The sequence below is a fragment of the Cucurbita pepo genome, chromosome 7, assembly GCF_057944985.1.
Source record: "Cucurbita pepo subsp. pepo isolate OVF chromosome 7, ASM5794498v1, whole genome shotgun sequence".
Lineage (NCBI taxonomy): Eukaryota > Viridiplantae > Streptophyta > Magnoliopsida > Cucurbitales > Cucurbitaceae > Cucurbita > Cucurbita pepo.
Window position 1 is genome coordinate 4,046,217 of NC_141804.1, and position 23,318 is coordinate 4,069,534.

Genomic DNA, 23,318 nt, shown 5'->3' on the forward strand with positions numbered 1-23,318 from the left:
CTAACTCCAGCACTGAAGCCACTTACCGGCTACTTACCGGCCACTTACCGAATACTTGTCAATACTCATTCTTTTTTTGCAATATTTTTTCAGATAATGTCAGGAATCTTTGGTCGAATGACAAATTCTATTATAGGGGCCAAAAACACGATTTTATTTTAGATAGCCTTATGAGTATTATAGCGTTTTTTATATACATATTTTAGACAATGATGCTATATTATTAGACATATATGTAATAATTGTCCGATCTTAATACTAAAAATAGGGTCGTTACACCTAGGTTGGTATATTCATAAATATATATTAGTTTAATGTATCCTAAGTTACTAACCCACTTGACATTCTGAAAGAGGAAATCGAAGTTACCCAAAAGAAATAAAAAATATATATTTACAAATACCAATTCTGAATCTATTACATTACCCAAAATAACAGTAACAATAAATAAATAAATAAATAAATAAATAAATAAATAAAGGCGACACAATCTGTCTGTGATGGATGGACTTTCCCCTCTTCACCAACAGCATCGGCATGCATACTCACGTGCCTTGTTCCCTTATATATATATATATATATAATATTTATTCTACCATTTTTTATTTTTAAAATAAACACTATTATGATTATCATTATTTTAAAAAAAAAAATTGATTAAAAATTCAAATATTTTATTAAAAAACCTACTCTTATCCGTTTCTTGAGTCCTTGTTTATATTGCATTATATCTCATCGTATCAAAATTTGTTCTGCGAAAGGCTTAAAGCCAATCCCAGAGAACAGTGAAGCTTCATAGGGGTAAACCATTGCCTCTCAGGCCCCCGACTGATTCTACCATATAGGTGGTCAACGAGAATTAATTATTGGGGACAGACAGATGGGTAAAACTACCGTAGCCACGGATACATTTTTAGTCCCAACTCAAAATTTAAATTTCATTAATCATTCTTATTAAAACTTAATACAACTAAACTAACAAAAGGGTATTAAAAAAAAAATTTAATTGTAACATTTAAATTAAAAATTTTAAGGTGGTTTGTAATTTTTTTTCTAAATTATTTTATTATAAACACTTTTAATTATTGCATTTTCTAAAAAATAATCATACAAATTACAAATTAATAATTTAAAATTATGTAGACTTAATTACCATTTGATTTTTAAAATTAAAAATTAAAATTATTATTTTTTCTTTAAATTTTTAGAAATATTTATTATGGTTAGAAAAAGAAAATAAAAAAAGAAAATGTGAAAATAGAAAAATAGGGAGGGAATATAAAATAATAGAATTAGAAGGTGGTGGAGTATAGGGAGAAGGGGAGGAAAATATAAATAGAAAAGAGAAGAAGGACGAAAAGAAAATATTAAAATAATTGTAAGTTGGCCCACTCTTAACTCTTTATTACACACCTTCCCTTCCTCTCCACCATTCTCAAGCTCAAGCCTGAGGCCTCTGGTTTTTGCACCTCAAACCCTCCATTGTTAAGGGTAAGATCGTAATTTTCTTTTTCCTTTTTTTTTTTTTTTTTTTTTTTTTCAATTTCATTCTTCCATTTTCAATCTCTTTGATTAATAATGGTTTATAATATAATGTTGCTTTAACATAAAGTCATGTAATAAAATAAATAAAGTGCTAAATAAATAATAATTTAAGTTAACGTCAAAAACCCTAAAATACCATTTTTTCTGATAACTAAAAAAACGAGTATTTGAATCCAATTTGAACATAGTTTAATTGGCTTAGAGGTTCTATATTTATTATTAAACGAAAAAAATTATGCCAACTAGATGGGGTATTTCATATCAAATTTTAATACGTACTTTTTTTGTTGATTTGACGTTACGATTGAGTATAGTGGAAAGAATAGTCCATATTACGAGCAAAAATGGTCATATTACGAGCAAGAATAAGCATTTCGTTTTTAGAAATATATAGAAAAGCTTGTTCTAAATATTTTGTACACATTAACGATATTTTTATTTTTTATTTTGTTAATATTCCTTTTTTTTTTTTTTTTTTACAACATAATAAAAATATAAACTTTATGTTATTTCAATGTAAATGTCGATATGTTGACAAAAAAAGATTAATACTTTAGATTTTGTTGTTCTCAATATTTAATTTTTAATTTGAATTATATTATGTGTTATAAAATTGTTATATTTATGTTATTTTATTTTCATATGTGTGTATATATATTGCTAATAATTTTATTTGAACTAAACATTGAGAAACGATTATTATTTCCAAGAAAGAAGGAATGTTGGAAAAATTTTGAGCAGATATTTTCTCTTTACACTTCCCTACCCTCAACGTTTTTAAACGCTTCTGCATGTTTAAATACTTATGCCCTCAAGGTTTTTAAAACGCATCTGCCTTCAAGGTTGTTAAAAAGTATCACGGAGAGGTTTCCACACCCTTATAAAAATGTGTGCTCTCCTCCCCAACCAACGTGGAATCTCACAATCTACCCCTTCGAGGTCAAGCACCCTCTTGCACTCATTTCCTTTTTCAATCGATGTGGGACCCCCCAATCCACCCTCCCTTCTGGGCCCAGTGTCCTTGCTGGCACACCACTTTGTGTCCATCCCCCTTCGGGGCTCAGCCTCCTCGTCGGCACATTGCTCGGTGTTTGGCTCTGGCACAATTTGTAACATCTTAAGCCTACCGTTAGTAGATATTGTCCTCTTTGAGTTTTTCCTTTCGGGTTTTCTCTCAAATTTTTTAAAATGTGTCAACAGGGAGAGGTTTTCATACCCTTGTAACGAGGTGGGATCTCACATGATCTAGTAATCTGAGTTTTCACACCCTCAATGTGGGATCTCACATGATCCTAATAATTCGAGTTTTCACACACTTGTAATGATGTGGGATCTCACATGATCCTAGTAATCCAAATAAATTCCACAACCAAACTGAACCCAAACCAACCCTCTATTTTAGAGTTCTCCGTTGAATTGGTTTGTGATTTGATTACATATTTTACGTAGATTCAACGTCTTAATCATTTGTATTAAGGCTTAATTGAATATCAATATTTATATAACTAAACAAATCATTAATTTTGGCTTTTGTTTCCCGAACAAGACCAGAAACAAGAACAAGAACGAGAACAAAGATGTCGTCGAGTAGACCGAGCGAGTCCACAAACACAGGAGGATCCTCCTCCTCCTCTTCACAATCAAGACACACTTCAAGAATTCTCACTCAAACCTCCATAGATGCAAAGCTCCACTCCCACTTCCAACACTCCACTTCTTCATTCGACTACTCTACTTCAATCCATCTCACAGCCAACCCACCATCAACCACCACCACCCCCACCACCACCGCCTACCTCCACCACATCCAACGCTCCAACCTCATCCAACCCTTCGGCTGCCTCATAGCCCTCCACCCAACCACCCACAAACTCATCGCCTTCAGCCAAAACGCCCCTGAATTCCTCACCACAGTCTCCCACACCGTCCCCACCATCTCCGACCGCCCCGTCCTCGCCTTCGGCACCACCCTCCATTCCATCTTCACCCCTCCCACCGCCACAGCCCTCCTCAAAGCTCTAGCCTTTCCCGACGTCACTCTCCTCAACCCCATTCTCGTCCACTCCAAATCCTCACAAAAACCCTTCTACGCCATTCTCCACCGTGTCACCGGTAGCCTCATCATCGACTTCGAACCCGTCAACCCCGACGAAGTCCCCGTCACCGCAGCCGGTGCTCTCCAATCATATAAACTCGCAGCCAAAGCCATCACTCGCCTCCAAGCTCTCCCTAGTGGAAGCATGGCCAGGCTTTGTGACACCATGGTTCAAGAAGTGTTTGAACTCACAGGATATGATCGAGTCATGGCATATAAATTCCATGATGATGATCATGGGGAGGTGTTCTCTGAGGTTACAAAGCCTGGACTTGACCCATATCTTGGATTGCATTATCCAGCCACTGACATCCCACAAGCTGCAAGGTTCTTATTCATGAAGAACAAGGTTAGAATGATTGTGGACTGCAAAGCCAAACATGTCAAGGTGATTCAAGACCCAAATCTTGAGTTTGATTTGACATTATGTGGGTCAACATTGAGAGCTCCTCATAGTTGCCATTTACAATACATGGAGAATATGGATTCAATTGCATCTTTAGTTATGGCAATTGTGGTGAATGAGGAAGAACATGAAGAACAATTTGATCATAAGAACAAGAGAAAAAGATTATGGGGTTTGGTGGTTTGTCATAACACAACTCCAAGATTTGTTCCATTTCCTCTTAGATATGCATGTGAGTTTCTAGCTCAAGTGTTTGCAAGTCATGTCAACAAAGAATTGGAATTGGAGAATCAAATTTTGGAGAAGAACATCTTAAGAACTCAAACGCTTTTGTGTGATATGTTGATGCGTGATGCACCATTAGGGATTGTGTCAAGGAGCCCTAATATAATGGATCTTGTGAAGTCCGATGGGGCTGCATTGTTGTACAATGATAAGGTATGGAGATTAGGGATGACTCCTAATGATTTTGAGCTTCATGATATTGCTTCATGGATTTTGGAGTATCATGTGGATTCGACTGGATTGAGTACGGATAGCTTGTACGATGCGGGGTATCATGGCGCGGTTGCTCTAGGAGACGGCGTGTGTGGGATGGCGGCGGTGAGGCTAGGTTGCAACGACATGATTTTTTGGTTCCGATCGCATGCTGCATCGGAGATTAGGTGGGGCGGGGCGAAGCATGAGGCGGGTGAGAAGGATGATGGAAGGAGAATGCATCCTAGGTCATCTTTCAAGGCTTTTCTTGAAGTGGTTAAGACAAGGAGTTTGCCTTGGAAGGACTTTGAAATGGATGCTATTCATTCTTTGCAGCTTATACTAAGAAACACTTATAAAGATAAAGAGATTAATAGAAGTTCAATACAATCAACACTTAGTGACCTGAAGATTGATGGGAGGCAAGAAATTGAATCAGTGACATGTGAGATGGTGAGGTTGATTGAAACGGCTAGTGTTCCAATTTTGGCTGTTGATGTGGATGGGCTTGTTAATGGGTGGAACTCAAAAATTGCTGAATTGACTGGAATTTGTGTTGATAAGGCTATTGGCAAGCATTTGTTGACATTGGTGGAAGATTCTTCATTGGAAACTGTGAAGAAGATGTTGTTCTTGGCATTGCAAGGTAAATTTTGATTTTATTCGTTATGAATCACGACTCTCCACAATGGTATGATATTGTCCATTTTGAGCACAGCTCTCGTGGCTTTTCTTTGGGTTTTCTCCAAAGGCCTCGTAACAATGGAAATGTATTCCTTACTTACAAACCCATGATCATTCCCTAAATCAGGTCAACGTGGGACTCCCTCCCAACAATCCTCCCCTAGAACAAAGTACACTATAGAGCCTCCCCTGAGACCTATGAAGCCCTCGAACAACCTCCTCTTAATCGAGGCTCGACTCCTTCTCTGAAGTTCTCGAACAAAGTACACCTTTTGTTCGGCACTTGAGTCACTTTTGACTACACCTTCAAGGGTCCTGCCTTCTTTGTTCGATATTTGAGGATTCAATTGACATGACTAAGTTGAGGGCATGACTCTTATACCATGTTAGGAATCACGAATCTCCACAATGGTATGATATTATCCACTTTGAGCATAAGCTTTCATGGTTTTGCTTTGGTCTTCCTCAAAAGGCCTCATATCAATGGAGATGTATTTCTTACTTATAAACCCATGATATTCCTCTTAATTAGCCGATGTGGGACTCCCAACCAACTATCCTCAACAATCCTCCCCTCGAACAAAGTACACTATAGAGCCTCCCCCGAGGCATATGAAGCCCTCAAACAGCCTCCCCTTAATCGAGGATCGACTCCTTCTCCAGAGTGTTCGAACAAAGTACACTCTTTGTTCAACACTTGAGTCACTTTTGACTCAACATTTGAGGATTCTATTGACATGGCTAAATTAAGGGCGTGACTCTGATACCATGTTAGGAATCACGACTCTCCACAATGGTATGATATTGTCCATTTTGAGCCTAAGCTCTCATGACTCACCAAGGGAGGTGTATTCCTTACTTACAAACCCTCGATCATTCCCTGAATCAGCCAACATGAAACTCCCTCCCAACAATCCTTGAACACACAAACCCACTAACTTTTGTGCTCTCTCTCATCAGGCCAAGAGGAGAAAAACGTCCAATTTGAGATAAAAACACAAGGCTCACACATGGAATCAAGCTCAATCAGCCTAATAGTAAATGCATGTGCAAGCAAAGACTTATGTGAGAACGTAGTGGGAGTATGCTTCGTAGCACAAGACATCACACATGAAAAGAAAGTAATGGACAAGTTCACAAAATTACAAGGCGATTACAAAGCCATAGTACAAAACCCCAACCCACTAATCCCTCCAATATTTGGGGTAGACGAATTTGGTTGGTGCACAGAGTGGAACTTAGCAATGGAAAATCTAAGTGGATGGTCAAGAGAAGAAGTGGTCAACAAGATGCTTTTGGGGGAAGTTTTTGGGTCATGCTGCCATCTAAAGAACCAAGAAGCCTTTGTGAATCTTGGGATTGTTTTGAACAATGCCATGAGTGGCCAAGATTCTGATAAGATATCATTTGGGTTCTTTGGTAGAAATGGGATGTTTGTGGAATGTCTTGTTTGTGTGAATAAGATAATGGATAGAGATGGGGAAGTGATTGGGGTTTTTTGCTTCTTGCAGCTTGCTAGCCAAGAGCTGCAACAAGCTTTGAATGTTCAAAAGTTGTGTGAGAGAACGGCTTTGAAAAGGTTGAAGGCTTTGGGATATATTAAGAGGCAGATCCAAAATCCTCTTTGTGGGATTGTTTTTACGAGTAAAATGTTGGAGAGCTCTCAGTTGGGTGATGAACAGAACCAGCTTTTGCTTAATAGTGGTGATTGTCAAAGGCAGATCTTTAAGGTTCTTCATGATTCGGATGATCTTGATAAGATTATTGAAGGGTATGTGTTTTTTTCTTCTCTTTTTGAATTACTTTTTTTAAGAATTTGGTTTTTTATGGCTCAACGGTTAGGAATCACGAACCTCTCTAATGATATGATATTGTCCACTTTGAGTATAAGCTCTCGTAGCTTTGCTTTTGGTTTCTCCAAACGGTCTCATGCCAATGGAGACGTATTCCTTACCTATAAACCGATGATCATCGCTTAATTAGCGGATGAGGGACTCCCCACCAACTATCCTTAAGAATCCTTCCCTTGAACAAAGTATACCATAGAGCCTCCCCGGAGGCCTATGGAGCCCTCGAACAGTCTCTCCTTAATTGAGGCTCGACTCCTTACTCTGGTGCTCTCGAACAAAGTACACCCTTTGCTCGACACTTGAGTCACTTTTTTATGACACCTTCGAGGCTCATAATTTCTTTGTTTGACATTTGAGGATTTTATTGACATGACTAAGTTAACGGTATGACTCTAAATATTGTCCACTTTGATCATAAGCTCTCGTGGCTTTGCTTTTGCTTTCTCCAAAAGGTCTCATGCTAATGGAGATATATTCCTTACTTATAAACTCGTGATCATCCCTCTTAATTAGTCAATGTGGGACTTCCCACTAACTATCCTCAACAATTATCCCCTCGAACAAAGTATACCATAGAGCCTCCTCTAAGGCCTATAGAACCCTCAAACAATCTCTCCTTAATTGAGGCTCGACTCCTTTCTCGGGTGCCCTCGAACAAAGTACCATTTCTTCGACACTTGAGTCACTTTTTGACAATACCTTCGAGGCTCACAACTTCTTTCTTCGACATTTAAGAAGTTTATTGACATGACTAAGTCAAAGGCATGACTCTGATACCATGTTAGGGATTACGAACTTCAACGTCCACTAATATTTTCCATATTTGGATGCCTTTATTCTTACGTAGTTAAGTAACATCTTTGTGGGTATTGGTTGACAGCTTCATTGATTTAGAAATGGTTGAGTTCTCATTACATGAAGCATTAGTGGTATCAATTAGTCAAGTAATGATGAAGAGCAAAGGCAAAGGTATCCAAATAGTAAACGAGGTAGCAGAAGAGATCATGTCCGAGACCTTATATGGAGACAGTTTGAGACTTCAACAAGTAATGGCTGATTTCTTGTTGATATCAGTAAATTACGCACCAACAGGAAGCAGCCTTATGCTTTCAACAAATATGACAAAGGATCAATCAGGGAAGTCAGTGAATCTTGTGCATGTGGAGTTCAGGTACAATAATCTAACAATGATTCAATGAAGAACATGTTCTTTGCTGAATTTGATGTGTTGTTTTTGTGGTGATTTAGGATAACATATGTCGGTGGTGGCATGCCAGAATCATTGTTGAATGAGATGTTTGGGAACGATGAGGAGGCGTCTGATGAAGGTTTTAGCCTTCTTGTGAGTAGAAAGTTGGTGAAGTTGATGAATGGAGAGGTGAGATATGTGAGGGAAGCAGCCAATTCAACCTTCATCATAACACTTCAGCTTGCTGCAGCTCATAAATAGACAGTTGTGATGTGTTGTGCATGTTGTCTTGTTTTTTTTTTTTTTTTTTTTTTTGTTGAATGTCCTACTTTCTTTGAACTTCTGTGGCACTATTTTGATGGGTTCATCCCCTTTTTAAAGACCAATTCTGATTGGACTCGTATAATTTGATGTTTTAAACTTACTTTGATCGAATGTTCCTAGGTTCAGCTTTACGTTGTTGAGGTTATTGGGAGTGAATCCCGACTTATAGTGTACTTTGTTCGAGGGGAGAATTGTTGAGGATTATTGGGAGTGAGTCCCACGTTAGTTAATTTAGTGGAAGATCATGAGTTTATAAGTGAGGAATACTATCTCTATTGGTATGAGGCCTTTCGGGGAAGCCTAAAGCAAAGTCATGAGAGCTTATGCTCAAAGTGGACAATATCATACCATTGTGGAGAGTCGTGATTCCTAACATACGTGACCCAAGTTCACATATGATATTTCATTCATTCATAAAATTGAGGAATCTAGAAACGTCTACCCAATAGGTTAACTTTTTTGTAGAAAACCTAAGAAATTAGAGCTTCAATCTAGAAAAAATTCAGTGCTTTATTACGTGAAGAATGACTATATTTATAGCCAGTTAAGATCATAGAAAGCAGAGAATTAATATAAGATCACATCCATGATTTGATATCGACATAAGATCATACGAGTAATATGATATTCCGGAACTAAAACATAAAAATAGTAACTAAATCTTTTTTTCAACACCTAACTCGGGAAAGCCAATATTTTTGAAAAGTTAACAAACTAAGAGACTTATCCAAGAATTTGAAGGATTTTGAGCTTGGAAAGGACTTGAATCGAGCCTTCAATTGCAACTGAGCTTATAAGTGTTTTATAAGGGTATGAAAACCTTTCCCCATACGTGTTTTAAAACCTTGAGAGTAAACCCGAAAGGGAAAGCCCAAAGAAAACAATATATGCTAGCGGTGGGCCTGGGCCGTTACAGATCCATGACCTTCACCCTACATAAAATTTTAAAGTATGTTTAGAGCTTAAACCAAATGTAATGTGAAACTGACAAAAATTCTCCTACTATACCTTTCTTGATGTTTTATGGCTTAAATGAACTCTGAATATATGAAATCTTACCTGGCATCTAACTATGATGTTTCAAATGATTTATGCATGATTCTACGAAAACTAAGTATAAGAATAACATGTACGTCTTGAGATAGAGCTTTTATGAACTAAGTAGAACATCATAGGCTTGCTTTTAATTTTCTATGATGGACCCTTTAGAACCAAAACCACACATTTAAGACCTATGCATGACCCAGCCAAGTAGGTTGAGCCCTAGAAAATGCACCATCATGACCGTAAGCCTAATACGACACCTGGATAACTAGGTACCACTTTATGCGAGACACTAAAACTTGCCTTGTGGCTTAAGTCATCCTTCCCACACATATTTTCCTCATCTTAATCATGAAATATTAGGATCGTGTCTCGGAGATGTAAGAAAATTCTAGGGCAGTTAATGGTTGCATCATGATCTAAATCCTAGACAGGTTTCGTAAGTTCATGATTTTTATCGGCTACGTAATCTAGCAAGACTATTGAGGAGTGATTTGGGTTCAGGACTAGAGTTAGAGTTATATATTGTGTGTGGAAAAAAAATGGACAGCGTGATGGGATTCTCTCTCCTTAAACTTGTCTTCGAATGGAAGACCACGGCTCAAGCAACAAACTAATCAAGGCCTCAAAACTGAAAACTTAGATCCTTAGAACAAAACCTTCGTGCTTATTTCTTATGATTAGGTTAACACTGTGGTGGCTTAGGTTTACGTATGGATAAAGATCAAGAGCTTACAAGTGGGCTACTTATTAAGTATTTTACACTCACTTTTTTTTTTTTAATATATTGTTCGAGAAGTAAATTTAATAATTATTTTTGTCATACCATAGGAATCACGGATCTCCACAATGATATGATATTGACCACTTTAAGCATAAGTTCTCATGACTTTGTTTTGGGCTACCCCAAGATGCCTCGTACCAATGGAGATGTATTCCTTTACTTATAAATCCATGCTGATTCCCTAAATTAGCCAATGTGGACTCCCTCCCAACAATCCTCAACAATCCTCCCGTCGAACAAAGTACACTATAAGTCTCCTCTTAATTGAGACTCGACTCCTTTCTCTAGAGCCATCAAACAAAGTACACCATTTGTTCAACACTTTAGTCATTTTTTACTACACCTTCGAGGCTCACAATTTTTTGTTCGATAGTTAAGGGTTCTATTGGTATAACTAAGTTTAAGGTATGGGTCTGATACCATGTTAGATTACATGGTGGGTCTTGATCGATGGTTGAAAGTCCACGTGTAGGCGTCATTCAAGGTGGAGTTGTTCCTTTTGTACTTTGATTGACCAAATACCTCAACTACTTTATATGGTCAAAATAATTATAATTGATGATAATAAATAAACAAACTCCTCAACGACCCCTTATTCCCTTGACCAAATAAAATAATAATAATAAAAAAATAATAATAAGCTTGGAAGAATTATTAGAAATCTAGTAAATTTAACTACACTTAGCATTTTACGTTTGCAACGGATGCCAGTGATGTGTTGTCACTTATGAATGTAATACATATTATTATATTAAATTGGTGAAAAAGAAAATGATTATACTATGGTCGTTGGTTGCTATTGTATGCATGGGGATTACGAAAAATTGTCCAATTGAACGGCGAATTTGGACACTTAGAATAATCTTGTTTGGTTTTGACTAGAACGAGCCATAGCCATCGAGAAAAGAAAAAAAACATGTTTGAGTGTTTGGTTCCTAAAATTGTGTCAGAGGGTCAAAAATTGGATGATGTGGGCGAGTCAAGTGAATTGTTCATGTCATTGTCTTCGACCTTCAGTCAAACATGATGCACACAATCTTTACTTCCAAAGTTTTAAACTCGAGTTCGGTCATTCAAGTGTTGTTCTATTTTAACTCGTTCAATATTTTTTAAGGAGGACAAGTACTTACACCTTAAAATAAGGTACTCGAATTAAGCTTGAACAACATTAAGGGAACTCAGTTTAGTTGTTATTGAACTTGAGGAGAAAATGGTAGAGTGTAAGAAAATTTTAGGTCCCGAGCTCTCTTTAAAATTGAAGCTAATTGCATTTTTTAAGATCTCGAAGTTTAGATTTTTACCGAGGTCAAAGCCTACATGAGAAGTAAGTTGTAGTCAACCACAATTCCTTGATTTGAGGGGTCTCGATCGAGAATCTTCTATCACTTAGATCCAATTGGACCACATGTTGGACACATTTCGTACTTTGTTAACTTTTGCCTTTGGCCTCCATATTCGGTCGCATCCTCGATACATTTAGGGCTATTTAAACAACTTTTCACCAGACACAACAAAGCTTAACAAAGTCGTGCATAAAAATGTCTCCTTTTTGCTGATATTTATTATTATTTTTAAGCTTACTTCGACTTAAATTCACTCAATATGATACAAAATGGATGGGGACCGGGAGATAAGCTCAAAGCATCAAGCTCTTGTCTCATTCAGTCTGCTCAGGGCACTCTAGGCACTCCGTCTTTCTCCCATATACCTTCTTATTTTAAAAAAGGGTATCAGACTCTCGATCGACCTGCCTTCTTTAGAGCGGTAAGATTAGGATGCAAACATTCCATGTCCTTGTAAGCACTTGTGAAACGATAGATCGTAGCAGTAAAAGCTTGGATCGAGAAGGTAAGGGAATTATAGATGTTATGTTTTTATTTTTTATTTTTAGTGAACAAAGGATTAAAAAAAAAAAAAAAGATTAATAATGAATTAAAAAGGGAAGAGAAAATAGATGGGAAATTTGGAAGGGCGCATTTCATTTGCATTGGAGTTTCATTTTGAAGGTCTCCTTCTCCCATCTGGCAAATCTCCCTTTTCCCTCTTTCAATTTTCCCCAACACATAAATAACAATTTCTATTTCGATTTTACGAAAATTTTCCCCAGAAAATTCTAGCTCAATCTCAAACCCACCTACGCACATGATCCCACCAACGATCTGCGTTCTTCTTCCTCGATTCCCTGTTTGAAACCTAGCTACAACAATTCCCTGCCATTCATTCTCATGCTTTTTCAATCCGATTGAGCTAATTCACGGATTCTGACTCTCTCATTCTTTCTCTCTCCCTCTGTGTGGAGAGATCGGTAGCTTCTCGATCGCACGCGGATCTGAACAGTTCCAAACACGATGCCGTCTCACGCGGATCTGGACCGTCAGATCGAGCATCTCATGGAGTGTAAGCCTCTCTCCGAGGCCGACGTTAAGACGCTTTGTGATCAGGCAAGGACGATATTGGTCGAGGAATGGAACGTTCAGCCGGTCAAGTGCCCCGTCACCGTTTGTGGTGATATTCACGGCCAGTTTTATGATCTTGTCGAACTGTTTCGGATAGGAGGGAATGCTCCTGACACTAATTATCTCTTCATGGGTGATTATGTGGGTGAGTTTTTTTTTTTTTTTTTTCTTCTTCTTTTTGACACTGAATGTGGTTATTACCTCTCTTCACGAAGTTTTTGATTTCAACTTGATGCTAAGTCTCCCATGAAAACGCTTCTATTGAATTATTGATATTGCTATTACTTTTTGGTATCTTGTATTCTCGCTAAGTTTTCTATCCATGATCTGTATATTAGGCTTATGATATTGAGTTTTAGAACTAATAATTTTAATCTGCTTCCTAATCTAGTTTATGCTTGCGGAGGTTTAGTTAAGCAACATAGATGGTTGATTTTGGGCTTTAGTTTGGTTCTTAATTTGTTCAAGTTTATGGTTCATAGAGAAGTCAGATTTGAATTCCGGATGAAAAATCGGACTTTCGTTGAACTCAGAATTTCAATTCTTATTTAGCGTAATGACCATTTTATGTGTCCTCGTCAATAAACTTGTTGTCCTTCTTTTGTTTTGGATCCTTGGCTGTTAATTTAATGAATATTGTCTTTGTGGAGGTTTAGTTTGCTAGAGCAGGTGAATTTGATCGCACTTTATCAGAGAGATCAGTGTTTTTGGCTTGGGATGTTTTTGGAAGTTCGTTTACAAAACTAACTTTTTATCAACATTGCATCTATTTTAAATACTTTACTAAAAAGGGTGTGAGATCCCACAACGGTTGGGGAGGAGAATGAAACATTCTTTATAAGGGTGTGGAAACCTCTCCTTAGCAGACGCGTTTTAAAAACCTTGAGTGGAAGCCCGAAAGGGAAAACCCAAAGAGGATAATATTTGCTAGCAATGGGCGTGGGCCATTACAGAAGGGCTTTATAGTAAATCACTTATAGTATCTCAAAAGTGCATTTTTGTTTGTCCTTGTATGACTTTTCATTTTCCTCAATGAAACTCCTCTCTCATAAAACATGTGCAGAAAAAAGTTATTGAGAGGAAGTGTGTTTATAAAGAGACTATTGATAGAATATATGTGTGAAGAGAGATTAATGGTGTGTGGAGGGTAACTAGTAAGAGAAAGTATGGCTTCAAAGGATGATGCATGTATTTCTTCAGCATTCTTTTGGCATCCATTGTTTGAAAGGAATGGGAGACTTTTCAACAACCAAGATAATACCGTCATAACTTCTTAGAGACTTGCAAATTGCCCTCACTTGATGGAAATATTATTTTCCTTCAAACAACTATGGTTTAAATACTCCTCTAGCCAAAGCTTTTCGTAATCTCCATTGGCTTTGGGTTTGGCTATCTCTTCTCTCTCTATTTTTCAATTTTATATACTCTATGAAATTGTTTCTTATATCTTTGTAGAAGAAAGAGTATACCTGTTGAAAAGTTTGTCATAAGATTTGCTTTGGGTAAGTAAAGAATTTATGTGATTAATTGGTGTAATTGTCAAGGATGAACATTAACTCAGATGCCTTTGAGATCTTTGGTTTATAAGCCTTGGTTGGTCACATCACTGGCTGAGTAGGTCCCCTTTGGTTGCAAGGTTACTGTATAAGTAGGTAGTAATGTGGGGGAAGAGGGTGAACCTAGTACGAACAACGGGAAGTTGATGGAAAGGGGGAAGTACTTTTTTGGGTTAATAGTTCGTTGGGAGACGGGAGTTCTCAGATTTTCCCTGTGGATTGAACTTCTCTAAACTCTCTTGACTAAGTGAAGGAGGAAACAGAGGAAGTTAAAATTTTAAAGTAAGATTAACAAATTCTTCTAGAAATTTGAAGTATCAAGTGAGATATTTTTGGGCCTTAATTATTACATCTTCACTTTTATGTGCCTAAATATCTTGTGCACCTTTATCTTGAGGTTAATGGTGGGGTTATTTTTTTTTTTTGTAATTATTCGTTAGGTCGTATCTTACTTGATTGAAGCCCCTTCCTATAGTTGGGGCTCCTTTTGTGTCCTTTTTTCTGGGTGCCCCTGTATTCTTTTTTTCTTTTCAAAATGCAAACTCTGTTCTTTGTTGTCCTTGTTGAAATCTCCATTATAGATGGTATTTAATTTTTGAAATCTAACATGTATAATTAATTGTTCAATTTGATTATCGTACTAATTATTTACAGTTAAAAATTTGTATAGCTTTATTAAAATCATTTGTTTAAGAATAATTATTAATGTTGATTGCTATATAAACTCAAAAATGTAAAATTTAAGGCATATTATTCCTAATATATTTATTAATGAATGAAAATTAAATTAAAATTAAATTTCTTAAAATTATTTTAATAATTTGACTTAATAAAAAGTAAACTAACTAACAACAATTAATTATCTAAAAGTTAACTAATGTAATAAAATTGTTGTAAATAATTATGAGAACCAAACAAAAATATTATTTATTTATATGAACTCTTTTCCCATACATTATCAAACACATTTATCTAATACTCAGACAGACATTCTGTTCCCTGACATCCTATTGTTAGACATCTTAATCAAAATTTTCAACCAAACGACTCCATAATATACAATTATACGTTAGTTGGGATTTGTTTTATAAATTTTTTAGTCAAGGGTTTTTTGTCCTTTTCTTTCTTGCAATATCCTTTTTTCCATACAAATGAAAGGTGGCTATGGAAGTCAAAATAGCTGACATGTAAGTTAGTTTTCATTAGAGTTTGTTTCCCTTTCAACAAATATATTCTTCACATTTTTCCTTGAAATGAAGTGGTAAGTAGTGGGTATGTTGAATTCTCTCTCGTGCATAATGCACGTGCACATTCCCATGTTGTCATGAATCATTATATCATTGGTGCAGACCGTGGATACTATTCTGTGGAAACCGTTACACTTCTAGTGGCTCTGAAAGTTCGTTATAGAGATAGAATTACAATCTTGAGGGGAAATCATGAGAGCAGGCAAATAACTCAAGTGTAAGATTATTTACCTTCCTCTAATTCTTACATTATTTGACTGAAGTTTTTGTATTTGTTAACTGAGTATTAAAAGTTTTTATTTTTTTATTTGTAGACACAATATTAAGTTTTTTTATTTTTATTTTAATTTTATTTCATTTGCAATAGACCGTATCTAATCCATGCTTCCACCAAGGAGTGCACTTATTTTCTCCTGAAACTGTGTTGTTTTCTTATTACTTCTTGTATTTTCCTGTTTGTAATGTTATATTATAACAGTCTCTCGTTCTAAATGGTTCATGGCTTGCTTTCCCTGTTTTAATTGCAAAACGCAAACCCTTTAATGGCTTGATTCAGCATGGACAGTGGAAATGTTGGTCTAGGTCTCCCAAAATCTGTTTGCAGAGGTTGCACTAGTTTGGAGAGATCGGAGTATGAGGATATCTTCTTTGAACAGTATCTGCTGTGTTCGTCCCCATCCAAACTAAGGACCACATTAACTCCTTACTCTTTTTTTTTTTTGCTTCCACTGAATGTTTGCAGGAGTAACACCTTGATTTATGGCCCTAACAAATGAAGTTTCTTAGGAGAACTGTTTTCAGGAAAAAACCAATTTTTCATTGAGAAAAAGGAAAGAAAACAAAAGGGACATTTTAGATTATTGATGCAATAATGTAGCCAAGCAAAAAGCCAAATAAAATGAACAATGGCATTGTATAAGAATTTTTTAAAATTATTTTGGAGACTAGCTTGGCCTCTCTCTAGGATGACAACTAGATGCGTAGGTGCCTGTTCTTCTAGTTGTCTCCCATTCAAATTTCTTCTAAAATGGGTATACTGTTTTCCTTTGAAGTTTCTGTTCGTCTCACTTGGCAACAAGAATAGAAATGGATTTTTTTTTTTCTCTTTGTGCTGAGTCCAGACGTATCATGTAGGACCATGCTAAGGCATCCTTATATTCTTTCTAAATGTAGATCAACTTTTTGAGAGCCAAACTAGTTCCTATCTTAACCTCTTGGGGTTCGTCTGCGGCCCCTAAATGAATGGGTTGGGTTTCTTCCATGATGAGTTGAGCCTTCCTTTTCTTTGATCTCTCCACCATTTCCAAGAGTGAGGGAGGAGTTTCAACATAGGTTTCTTCCTCATCTACCTGCATGAGGTATTGATCATTGGAGGGGGAGTTAAGGTCTGCTATTTGTTTTCTTCCTTATTTTCGATATTCCTTTTTCTTTCTCATCATCTCTCTGACACAAAAGAAATCTTAGATTTAGGGTTCTAGCATTTTTTTCTGCCAAAAAAGATTGATTAATTTTTGTCAGTAATTTTTATAGACGGTCTGTTTTTGAGGTTAGGTGTTATTGTAATGTATATGTGTGTTTATTTTAAATACATGCAAAGACATGGAGCTTGAGGACTGAACATGAATATTAAAATTTGGTGGTATTCAAACTCGATGCTCAGGTTCAAACCTCACGGTGTCCACATACCTAGAAAATCCTGAAGTTTTCGTGAACCAAATGTTGTAGGGTCTAGGGTTGTTGTCTTATGAAATAGTGGAGATACTCAGAAACTGCTTTGGATACTCACTCTAAAAAAAATAAAAAATAAAAAATAAAAAGAAAATGGTGGTATGTTATGGTTTCTAGCAACCCTCCTGTTGGAATAAAGTATTTTGTCGTATGTTATCTCGAAAATATCTTTTGGCTATGAAGCTAAATGTTTTTTCTTTCTTCATTTTAAGCATCGGCAACACCCTTCCCCTTCAGCTGCTCTAGGATTATGTTTATCACCTTTTTCTATTGGTTTCTCAAATGCACATGAATGAGAATTCACATATTTGAAAAACTGAAAATTTGTCAATACTCTTATTTTATATATGCTACGAGTTGTCAGTTGTGGCAAGAATGTTAACAGTGTTTAGTTACTCCAGTTATCTTTTCTGTTTTTTATTTATCTGATTTTTTTTATTTTTTCAGTTACGGATTCTATGACGAATGTTTGAGAAAATATGGAAATGCAAATGTCTGGAAGCACTTCACTGACCTCTTTGATTATTTACCTCTTACAGCTCTAATTGAGAGCCAGGTTTGTGTTCTTCTTGCATACATTCCTTATTTGGATTGTTAGACAGGTTCTAATAGTCTTATAATTATCGTAGCGCAGGTTTTTTGTTTGCACGGAGGACTTTCACCATCTTTGGATACCTTGGATAACATCAGATCGTTGGACCGAATTCAAGAGGTACTTAATGTGCAATGTTAGTAAGCATGTGATGAATATTGAACACTCCCCATTCAAGGACTAACTACCATCGGGCTATACAATTACAATGTTTAAAAGGCATGCTTTTTGGGAAAGTGAGGCAAAGCGGGCAAGTGCATCTTGCTTCAATTGTTGAGGCTCACTTGGGCATGTGGCTTGGTGTCTCAAGCCTTGTTTTACTTCATTTTATTTTTATTTTTTAAGTTTTCTAAAGAAAGAAATAAATACTCTTTACAAATGTTGATTTCTCTACAATCTCTAACCAAAACTCTAATTTTCTTCATTGTCTCTAACCAACCCTTGTTTTGTTTTCATCCTTCATGCTCAAGCTCTAGATGGGTATTATGATTTAGTGTGCTTTTAAAAACATTGATACGTTAAAAGAATGTTCAATTACTATTTGTAGACTGGATTTGCATAGCATTTGAGTCAAATGCAAGAGATTACTTGTTTAGTTTTAAAAAAATAAAAGGAATACTTGAAATTAGTATTATGCATCTGATTCATGGAACCCCTCTATCATAATGTCTTAATCTGGATTTTAGAATTAGAAGGATGAAATACCTGCCATCTATAATAAAGAATAGGACTACATTGTCTGTTATTTTCTTACAAGTATTTTATACGACCGAACTATGATTACATCTCTGTTAATTTTAATCTTTGAAGTTAATATTCGTATGGTCTTTAAATGATCTTTCTTTCTTGCTGGAATTAGGTTTGGCGATATATCTCCTAAAATGAGTGATTTTCTGGTGATTTATTATTTTGAGGCTGATTTTTATGGTTGAAATTTGCGGAAGATCGAAGATTATTAACGATTGTTTATGCGGGACTAGAGTGGGAAATTTGGAAGGAAAAAGAAGGGTCTTTACATAGTTAAATAAGGTGCATTTTTTGAAAAACTTGGGATGTAATCCATTTGGTAGCATAGTTTTGGTCATCTAGTACACAACAGTTCGTTTTTTTTAATTCAAAAGAATTTTCCAACTCAATTTTATATACGTTTCTTTTATCCCCCCCTTAAAAAAACGAAAAAAAAAAATCATTTCCTTCATTATGACAAGTTGGAGAGCTTTGGTTTAATTTCTTTTTTATTTTTTTTAGGTTTTGGATTTTATTCATCGTGTAATTCCCCTGTGAAAACATTTGTTTCCTGTAAGAAAAGGTGTCTAGAACCAAGTCCAGGGGTTTACTTATTTTTGGAGTATGAAGGTATTGATTTTGACTTCTTTTTGCTTGGTTAATTTGATGCAGATGAGAGTCCATATAATTATTAATTTATTTTTAGTTTAAGAGGATGCCCCTGTTCTTTAATTTTTGTACTTAGTTTTACATGGACAAAATTGTGTTGGTTCTGTTAAAATACAAAATTTAGAGTTACATGGAAATAATCGTAGCCTGCTTACTAAAAATATTATCATTTTGGTTCTTCATCAATATGCATTCTGTTGCCAGAAAATTTACCAGATCAAGTTTATATCTGTTCTTAGTCAAGACAAGAAATTTCTTTCTTACTAACCTTGGCGTGGTTGTTCTCTTGGAATATGTTACTAGGTTCCACATGAGGGACCGATGTGTGATCTCTTATGGTCTGATCCTGATGACCGTTGTGGTTGGGGGATATCTCCTCGCGGTGCTGGATATACTTTTGGGCAGGACATTGCCACCCAATTCAACCACACAAATGGGCTAACACTGATTTCAAGAGCCCACCAACTCGTAATGGAGGGATACAATTGGTGTCAGGTGCGTGAATTCCGGTGGATTGTTTTGCCTATTATTTTTGCTGTTTCTGCTAAGGACGTTGGTACATTACTTTGCCGTTTCCTTTCTTGCATTTCTCTTTATAGGACAAGAATGTGGTGACTGTTTTTAGTGCTCCAAATTATTGTTATCGGTGTGGGAATATGGCTGCAATCCTTGAGATTGGGGAGAATATGGATCAAAATTTTCTTCAGTTCGACCCTGCACCACGCCAAATCGAACCCGATACCACACGGAAGACCCCCGATTATTTTTTGTAAACGCTCGGCTGCTTGTAATCCTCCCTTAATCTGCGGTGTTACTGTGAATTTGACTTTGAAAAAGGAGCAGTCTTTGTTTAAGTTTTCACCATTCTTTTGTTTGGAGTTTGTGCTGTGATATGCTGCTCTGTTAATGGTGCGCTGAAGATTAGATTGATGAAGAAGAAGAAGAATGACAGAAAGGCGTGGGTCGTGTATTGTGTTGTATATTTTTTCAAGAACGAACACGAGCGAGCGGTAATAACCTTTCCCTGTGCTCTGTAATTTTACGTTTTCAAAGTAGGGAGCTGATTTTTGAAACGCTTTGTAGAAGTATTATGTTTGAGATCCCAATGCTAATGAAACTTTGGTTATTTATTTTTATCAAAGTTGTATATGGTTTCTTGCCTCGCCTATCTTCGCCTATCTTCCATTTCAACTGTATGGTACACATCTCCTATGTTTATTGTTTCTTTCCAACGATTCATTAACCTTTTGTTTTATTATTGGTATTGAATATTTTAACCGTTCTAGCGTTGATTTATGGATCTCTCGAGAAATCTAAATAAAAGAATCGAACCATTTCTTCTGATCATTTTTTAAGAGAATCGAATCACTTTTGACCATTGTTCAAATTTGATTGATAAATGTTGGTTGATCCTATATTTCTCATGTACCATCGTTATTTTTGTTGTTATTTTGGTTGGATTTTTTAATTTCAGTTGTATTTTTTAATTTCATATTCGAAGTTGTTGTCAAATTTTTTGAATTTCATATTCGAAGTTGTGGTCGGATTGATTCATTGAAAAGAATCGATTCAATATATTTCTTATGTAACATCGTTATATTGGATTTGAATTCGATTTTGGGATTTTTTTTTTTTTTTTTTTTATAAAGATATTCAGGAGAAACAAATTTTTTATTATAAAAAAATAGGAGGTTTGGAATTTTTTTTGTTCGATCAGAGAAACAAAATTTTTATTATAAAAAAATATCTTTTTTAAAGACGATTTTTTTTTATTATTTTAAAAGTTTTCGTCTCAATATATTTGAAAATTTTGTTATAAAGCTGAGATAGACACTTCATATCTTCTTTTAAGAAATCATTAAATTTAAATTTGATTGATATATGATAAGACTCTTTTTTTCATAATTTTATTGATCATTAATTTTTTTTTATTTATAATTTATATATATAATTTTTTAAAAATATTTAATTTAATTTTTTTTTTATTTATAATTTATATATATAATTTTTTAAAAATATTTAAAAAATTAAGAAATGATGGAATAATTATTTTGTTTTTGAAATTTTAAATTTGAAGTTATTCTTATTTTTAAAATTTAAATGGGTAACCTTCAATTTAAAAAATATTATACTAAAAATTATATCATATTTCTTATCTTATTTTTTTAAAAAAATTAAAATCAAAATTAGGTTATAGATTTTTTTTCATAATTAATTAAAGATTTACAATAAATATTTCTTCAAAAATAGTTTTATAATTCAAAACGGTAGAAATTGATTTTTGTGAAGAAATAGAAATTTTAACTTTCAGTCCGTTAGTTAAAATATATGGCTTGAACTTGAATTAAAAAAAAAAACAAAATGAATTTCAAATTCAGATCAAAATTTGAGTGACAAAAAAACAAAAAATAAAAAATAAAGTTAATAAATAGAACTTTGTTCTTATTTATTAGACTGAAAAAATAATAGAATAATAATATATAAGCACAGAACAGGCCATAGTTGATACTAAATACACCATACCAAACGAGTGAGTCTTACTCTAACTTCTTTGTCTAGAGAAAATGATAGAATACTTCATTTCCAATGGAGCCAGTCCAAAAGACATAATACCTCCTCCTTTGTGTTTGCATCGTCACTAAAATCCATTACTATTCCAAAAACTTCAGCTACACCACCATTTCCATTGTCCAAGAAAAGAAATGAGATGCATACTCGAATCCCGAGGGTAGAGATGTGGAAAATTAAGGTAGTCAAAATAAAATGACCTGCAAGATGTTTGATCGACGTAATCGAATATAGATTTATTGACTATTTGAGCAACCTTCCTAGAATCCTTGTATCCCACAATCACGGATACACCGATCGTATCACACATAGGAATTGAGAACCCTGGTTCAACTGCTAGAGTCATCTTGAACCCCAGGCCTTCTAATAGATAACTAAGCACATTAACCGTACGAGGCGTTGGGTTCTTAACACCATCTTGGAGGACTTTACCCGGAACCACCTTTGAGAAGACTAATTTGCCTTCGCTCCAAATGTCAATAAAAAACTCTAAATCATCAAACGAAAGTAAGTCGAGGAGAGAGAAGACGTCGACTATTGGGACATTGGTAAGAATTTCGATATAGTTTATAGTATGTCCCAGTCGGAAAATTAGACATTTTGTAGGTTGAAGGCCACTTCTTAATGCACAAGCATTTCCAAAAGTAATCATCTCGAGCTGCGTCTCTCCACTCTCTGGATACTGCCATGCATGAAGCAAGGTCCACGTCTTCCAACGGAAAAACTAGATTCAAAATTTCCCATGCCATTTTGTAAATATAATAACACCGGATCGACAATATTTTATCTGCACCAATAAACCACATAATTTAAATCAAACACTCGAGTAAGAATGATATTGCAATCCAACTAAATTGAAAACATTCATGTGTAGAAATTTACAACAACAAATTTTACATATAACATCATATAAATTATGATTCGAAAACTTACACTTTAATCTTAAAACCAGGATCTCGAGGTGCATAATATATATATTAAATTTGAATATGGACCGAAAGAAATGAATAGACTAAGAGAAAACGCCGGCAAAAATAAAATGAAAATCACTCTAAATAGCAGAATTCATAAGTTTCGAGAGAGAAGATCATATCGTAGTGAGGAAAAAAATGTTTTTATCTCCAAATTTAGGAAGGTGGAGTGTGCTCAAGAAGAGGAAGAAAAAATGTTTCGTCTCTAAATCGAAGAAGGTTGAATGAAAGGACTGCAATTTATAAGGTCGAAAATTATGTGATTTTACCAAAAAAAAATTATGTGATCAAATGAATCTACAAGATCAAACATCACGTCTATTATCTACAATAAGATTTTGCATTTCCGTAATAATAAATTTCATTAATACTTTTTAAATTTGTATACTCTCCAAAATTTTGAAAAA

General features: G+C 35.2%; 2 protein-coding genes and 1 pseudogene across 2 annotated transcripts; 2 read left to right on the top strand and 1 right to left on the bottom strand.

The window, feature by feature from the left end:
* Positions 1-3,122: 3,122 nt before the first annotated feature.
* Positions 3,123-8,507, top strand: LOC111798605 (phytochrome A-like). Its single transcript, XM_023681853.2, has 4 exons — positions 3,123-5,169; positions 6,168-6,978; positions 7,938-8,228; positions 8,306-8,507. Exons 1-4 carry the CDS (start codon positions 3,123-3,125, stop codon positions 8,505-8,507), a joined length of 3,351 nt encoding a protein of 1,116 aa, XP_023537621.2.
* A 3,903-nt stretch (positions 8,508-12,410) lies between these two features.
* Positions 12,411-20,513, top strand: LOC111798606 (serine/threonine-protein phosphatase PP2A-2 catalytic subunit). Its single transcript, XM_023681854.2, has 6 exons — positions 12,411-12,999; positions 15,760-15,874; positions 17,833-17,941; positions 18,020-18,097; positions 19,676-19,867; positions 19,972-20,513. Exons 1-6 carry the CDS (start codon positions 12,747-12,749, stop codon positions 20,143-20,145), a joined length of 921 nt encoding a protein of 306 aa, XP_023537622.1. The 5' UTR covers positions 12,411-12,746; the 3' UTR covers positions 20,146-20,513.
* Positions 20,514-21,949: 1,436 nt separating this feature from the next.
* LOC111798166 (F-box protein At5g39250 pseudogene) lies at positions 21,950-22,710 on the bottom strand (annotated as a pseudogene).
* Positions 22,711-23,318: the final 608 nt, after the last annotated feature.